The sequence below is a fragment of the Salvelinus namaycush genome, chromosome 38 (assembly GCF_016432855.1).
Source record: "Salvelinus namaycush isolate Seneca chromosome 38, SaNama_1.0, whole genome shotgun sequence".
Classification (NCBI taxonomy): Eukaryota; Metazoa; Chordata; class Actinopteri; order Salmoniformes; family Salmonidae; genus Salvelinus; species Salvelinus namaycush.
In genome coordinates this window covers 8,243,852-8,250,128 of record NC_052344.1, presented here as the reverse complement: position 1 = coordinate 8,250,128, position 6,277 = coordinate 8,243,852, and the positions used below count along the sequence as shown (strand labels likewise).

General features: G+C 45.8%; 1 protein-coding gene across 7 annotated transcripts in view; it reads left to right on the top strand.

Moving 5' to 3' along the window:
* Positions 1-305: 305 nt before the first annotated feature.
* LOC120032055 (nuclear respiratory factor 1) overlaps positions 306-6,277 on the top strand; it is a 31,348-nt gene continuing 25,376 nt past the window's right edge. For 6 of the 7 annotated variants that reach the window (XM_038977996.1, XM_038977995.1, XM_038977994.1 and 3 more), the window contains exons 1-4: positions 2,914-3,294; positions 3,957-4,071; positions 4,298-4,424; positions 6,075-6,215. In XM_038977996.1, coding sequence (XP_038833924.1) covers positions 3,084-3,294; positions 3,957-4,071; positions 4,298-4,424; positions 6,075-6,215 — 594 coding nt within the window. In that variant the 5' untranslated portion in view covers positions 2,914-3,083. Of the gene's footprint in view, positions 396-2,913; positions 3,295-3,956; positions 4,072-4,297; positions 4,425-6,074; positions 6,216-6,277 lie in introns of those variants that run through there. The other variant, XM_038977990.1, reaches the window with a different exon arrangement.

Here is a 6,277-nt window from a genome sequence, read left to right as displayed (position 1 = left end):
GTACAGTGGGTATGTAATTCAAATTGCGTGTATTGTTTTTGCTAGCGATGTTTATAAAAACAACTACTTATTTCAGGGGGGGGGGGGGGGTTGGCGATACTGTATAATTTTTTTGCGGACAAAATAAACATAGCTATATGGATTATATTGAATGAATACTGAACAATATTTGCCATATGTTTAACTTTTTATCAAATAAGAAAAATCTACTTTTGCCGTGCGGTGATCTTTAACTGAAAAGGGGCGTGGTTAGCCCGGTCTTCTTGTAGATCAGTGGGACCGCCGAGCTTCAGCTTCCGTGTGTTTTCGGGCTGGCTGTTCTTTGTCCTCCATTAGAGCTCGGATTCCCAGGCCCATCGTACGGCGCAGGCCCGAAGTAGCGCAGCCGCTCTGAGGTTAGTGCCCTACCGCGCAATCTCCAGCTATTTCAGCCCCGGCGCAGCCGCACCAACAAACCCGGCAGCATAGGGGCGAAAAGATGCAGATTGTTTTAGATACCGATGAGAAAACGAAAAAAACGAATATTTGGCGTTTTTGACGACAATACACTCTGCGCACACTGAGAATAAGTCGAGATAATGCAGCAATAGCGTTGGTGTTGATGTAGGCCGCTAGGCCTGTAATGTATTGTGTTACAGTTGTAGCTCGAGATGGCGGGTTCGGTACTACAGTAGTCGCGTTATTTTAGCTTAACAGTGCACAGCACATGTAATCGCATGCGAAGCTTGGTTTGCATGCAATATTTTGGATTCTGATTCCAATAATTGTTATAGTTTTTACACAATTGTCCAGTATGTCGCTAAATACAGCTGCTTGGCCAGCTAATTCTCTAGCGAAATGTGTCTTGGACATTTGCTAGCCAACTGCGTTTTCATGGTTGACTTGCTTGCTAACGTTAACGAGAGGTTTATTTAGGTTCTTGTCATATCTAAAAGCATCATCGGAGCTAACTAACAGTAACCTAGCTAACTATATGGCTAGTAAAATAACCATAACATTTGATCAGAAACGCTGTTAAACAGTGTTAGCGAAACACATTTAACTTAGCCACTAACCAACTAGCTTGTTGTGGTCTACACCGCCATTGAATGGCAGGTTGGGTAGCGTTAGCTAGCTAGTAGCTATGGTCTGTTATCAATATAGCTCGCATACGTCTCATCTTTCGCGAGTATTTAATAGCAGACAGAGAATGCTTATCAGTGCAACCTAATTTTGAGTTACTGTTAGCTAGACAATCTCGATGTCAATTGATAATTTGTCAAGACTAACTGGTTGGCTAGCCAGCCCATTCCTGCCCCTGTCTATCTTGCTGTCTATGTGCAACCTCTCTCTCCCCTCAAATAATTCACAGTAGGGCTATATAACAGTTTATAAAGATGCATCATGCAAGCCTTTCAATTTTTGCATTTCCTGTCTCCCCCCCCACCCCCAAATCTATTCTGAAATATCATTAATTGGTCACCCAGTGCAATACTCAATTAGCCTTTTGAGTAGTAAAGTAATACATGCCTCTTGAATGAACATATTTGGAATATAGTCAACCTCAGCCATTATACATGCTATTTACATTTATTGAACATAAGTACAGAAGCACTGCATCAATGTATCTACACTGACAATATTACTACTGGAAGATCCATATGCATTATCATTAGCTATGTCATGTATCACACATTTAGCTAGTACACATTTTCATATATAGCCCCTAGACACAACAAGCTTTATTTAATTGAGCCCTGTTACTATCCCAGAAGTATGTTATCACAGTAGAAGTGGGCGGGGGCCTACACACACCCCTGAATGACAGGTGCACGTGCCGGGTTGCTTGCATCAATATCCCATGTGCTAATTATTGCCATAAAGCACATAAACACCAACTCTGCTCCAGGAGGCAGGAGCGCTTCACTATGGCTGTCCCAGCCTGTTGTGTTGTGTGGTCCCAGCCTGTTGTGTTGTGTGGTCCCAGCCTGTTGTGTGTGGTCCCAGCCTGTTGTGTTGTGTGGTCCCAGCCTGTTGTGTTGTGTGGTCCCAGCCTGTTGTGTTGTGTGGTCCCAGCCTGTTGTGTTGTGTTGTGTGGTCCCAGCCTGTTGTGTTGTGTGGTCCCAGCCTGTTGTGTTGTGTTGTCCCAGCCTGTTGTGTTGTGTGGTCCCAGCCTGTTTACATTTACATTTAAGTCATTTAGCAGACGCTCTTATCCAGAGCGACTTACAAAAATTGGAAAGTTCATACATATTCATCCTGGTCCCCCCGTGGGGAATGAACCCACAACCCTGGCGTTGCAAGCGCCATGCTCTACCAACTGAGCCACACGGGACACGGGACCACTGTTGTGTTGTGTGGTCCCAGCCTGTTGTGTTGTGTGGTCCCAGCCTGTTGTGTTGTGTTGTGTGTGGTCCCAGCCTGTTGTGTTGTGTTGTGTGGTCCCAGCCTGTTGTGTTGTGTGGTCCCAGCCTGTTGTGTTGTGTGTGGTCCCAGCCTGTTGTGTTGTGTGTGGTCCCAGCCTGTTGTGTTGTGTGTGGTCCCAGCCTGTTGTGTTGTGTGGTCCCAGCCTGGTGTGTTGTGTGGTCCCAGCCTGGTGTGTTGTGTGGTCCCAGCCTGGTGTGTTGTGTGGTCCCAGCCTGGTGTGTTGTGTGGTCCCAGCCTGTTGTGTTGTGTGGTCCCAGCCTGTTGTGTTGTGTGGTCCCAGCCTGTTGTGTTGTGTGGTCCCAGCCTGTTGTGTTGTGTGGTCCCAGCCTGTTGTGTTGTGTGGTCCCAGCCTGTTGTGTTGTGTGGTCCCAGCCTGTTGTGTTGTGTAGTCCCAGCCTGTTGTGTTGTGTGGTCCCAGCCTGTTGTGTTGTGTGGTCCCAGCCTGTTGTGTTGTGTGGTCCCAGCCTGTTGTGTTGTGTGGTCCCAGCCTGTTGTGTTGTGTGGTCCCAGCCTGTTGTGTTGTGTGGTCCCAGCCTGTTGTATTGTGTGGTCCCAGCCTGTTGTGTGTGGTGTCAGGTTGTTACATACTGAGACAGCAAAAAAATGAATTATTCCATGCAAATGGAATAAGTTATTTTCTATTCTCTTCAGTTAGTGTTTGAGGCTAGCACCACGCCATGGAGGACCACAACGTTCACCAGACCGAGCACATGACCACCATCGAGGAGCACGCCGTGCAGCAGGTACATGTGGCCACGTACACAGATCACAGCATGCTGAGCGCCGACGAGGACTCGCCCTCATCCCCTGACGACGACGTCTATGATGACTCAGACATCCTTCACTCGGCCGGCAATGACGAGATGACCGCGCACCTGGCAGCCGCAGGTGAGCCCTGGCCAATGAGAGGAGGGGTCTTTGGCATGATGGACAGTCTATTATTCATAGTAGCAGAGTGAAATGAGCGCTTTGGTCTCTGTCTTGAAGAGGTTACTGTATTCAGGATCTGCTCTGCCAAAGCCAGGTCATGGGGCCCTTGTATCAGGGTCACGCATTAGGAAAATGACAGAATGCTGTGTTTAATAGAAAGACATGGTTGCCTGTCATGTAGAGTAGGCAATCATAACCAGCTCTGTACATAACATGTCTATATACACCAGGGGTACTCAACTCTGACCCGATGAGGTCCGGAGCCTGCTGGTTTTCTCTTCTACCTGATCATTAATTGAGGACACACCTGGTATCCCAGGTCTAAATCAGTCCCTGATTAGAGGGGAACAGTGAAAGAAAATGCAGTGGACCTTGATTCCAGGTCCAAAGTTGAGTTTGAGGGTTCTACACTCTTCTGAATCTTTTCCCCAACTACTTATTTCAGACATGACATTGACAAGTCTTTGAACTGATCCACTCACCTAAAAGAGTGGTTGTCTTTCCTATCCATAGATAATCTTTCATATGCATGGTGTAATGTACATAACTGGCCAGCAGATGGTGCTGTCAGACCACTAATGCTAACTGCTCCATTTCAACTGTCTTGTTTCTATTCACAGGCCCAGTAGGCATGGCTGCAGCTGCTGCCGTAGCAACGGGCAAGAAACGCAAGAGGCCCCACATCTTCGAGTCCAACCCGTCCATCCGCAAGAGACAACAGACACGCCTTCTGAGGTGAGCGTCCCAGAACTGTCTATGACCCCAAAATCTTCCAGAACTCACCTAGGGCACTGTTTTCCTGCCTCTTTCTCTTGTCATTCTGAACAATATCCTATTGGTATCCTACTTTATTTAGTTTTATTTATAATGACAGTCATTTATCACAGCTATTTGTTTTTATAGTCCCCGTGACTAGAAAGAGCACGTTTGAGTGATTTTCGTGGTGTTTTTGTGTCTGTAGGAAACTGCGAGCCACCCTGGATGAGTACACCACCAGAGTTGGCCAACAGGCCATCGTTCTGTGCATCTCTCCCTCCAAACCCAACGCTTTGTTCAAGGTGTTTGGTGCTGCGCCGCTGGAGAATGTGGTGAGTGCAAACATGTCTGCCACACGTCACCCACACAGACGGAGGATGTGTTGCCGCCTCATAATGTTTGGCTGAATCTGTAACACAGAAGAAAAAGGAGTTCGTTTCATATAAGGAGTGTTTGTTCACTGTTCCTGCCTTACATTGGGGTTAAATCAATGGCCCAGTTCAACTTTTCTCAGTGCATCCGCTCTTCTGTCCTTCATTGGTTGAAGTAAACGCTGATCTGTGATTGGTGAAAGCAGTAGACTGAAACATCGTCTTCACTCGACGAGGGCTTTTCCTTTCCTTACTTCAAGGAAAAGAAGGATGCATCTTGAAAATTTCCGTGTCGACAGATAGTTACACCTACACGTTTTTCCTCCTAGTGGTTAAGGTTACAATTTAAGGGGTTGTCTTCTGATTTGAGATTTGTGCCTAAAGTCATCTGTTATCCAGAACATCCATTGCATTGGCCATTCAAGTCGCAGTGTCAACATCCTACCAACAGTAGTCTCAATGCATACTGACTCTATGCCCTGCAGTAGGGCTGGGCGATATGACCATCTATATCGTGTGACGATAGAAAAAACGTCTATCGTTTCATATTATGCTCTTATCGTTTATTTCGTTGTCCCCAAATCACACTCTGTACGGCAATATTTTTATCAATTGGACTACGCTTTGTGGAAGGAAATTTGCAACACAAACAAACATGGAGGAGCGTGAACGTGACACAGAGCTCGTACCTAAAAGAGGGGCTACTTCTGTCAGATGGACGTGGTTTGGGTATGTAGTCTGACATGGACCAGAAAACCGTCCTCTGCAAAATATGCTGCAGGCCGGTCCCGACAACAGGCTCAAACACCACTAACCTCTCTTACCACCTACGCAAGAATCATGTGAAACAGTACGGAGAGTCTACGGATGAGACCCAAAAAAGTACAGTCGGGTGCTCAAACAAACCCCTGACTCAGACGTTGCAAGAGGCCTTTGCCCATGGCACCACCATATGGCAAATAATCAGGAAGATGGAAGGAGGTAACAGCTGCCGTTACAACTTACATCTGCAAAGACATGACCCCAATTTACACGGTCGAGAAACAGGGATTTCGTGAGTTGGTGCTAACATTTGACCCAAGGTACCAAAAGCAAATTGATATTTTTTGCCTATTTAACTGGGCAAGTCAGTTAAGAACAAATTCTTATTTTCAATGACGGCCTATATTTATTTTGTTTGCAACTATAGTTGAAGTGTCTTCTATTTACCTTTTTTTTTAGATTTTATACATTAATATTTTATATTTTGTTAAATTTGCACAAAGGTTCTAAATTAAAATAATCAAATATAAGTAGGTACCTTTTTATTTGTTGAGTTTAATTCAAAATGTAATAAGAAATAGGCCTTTACGTGTGGTCATTTTATATCAACTATTTATTAATTGAATTGTCAGAAAATGTGATATGTATCGTTATCAGGATATGAATTGACCTATGTCAGGATATGAGGTTTTGGCCATATCGCCCAGCCCTAGACTGCAGAGTACCTCACTATGTCACAATGTTTGGTTCTCAGACTGCTTTTACAAGGTTAGGGATAACTTGATCTTTGCCCCCTACTCTGGGTCGTCCACTAACCCATGTTTTTCCTACCCCTCCTTCTCCCTGCAGGTGAGGAAGTATAAGGGCATGATCCTGGAGGACCTGGAGAATGCCCTGGCCGAGCACGCACCCCCCGGGGGGGAACTAACCTCTGAGCTGCCCCCCCTCACCATTGACGGCATCCCCGTCTCTGTGGACAAGATGACACAGGTGAGCCCATAGAGAGATGATACACTGACACACACAGCCATATTTATTCATGTTTATGGGTG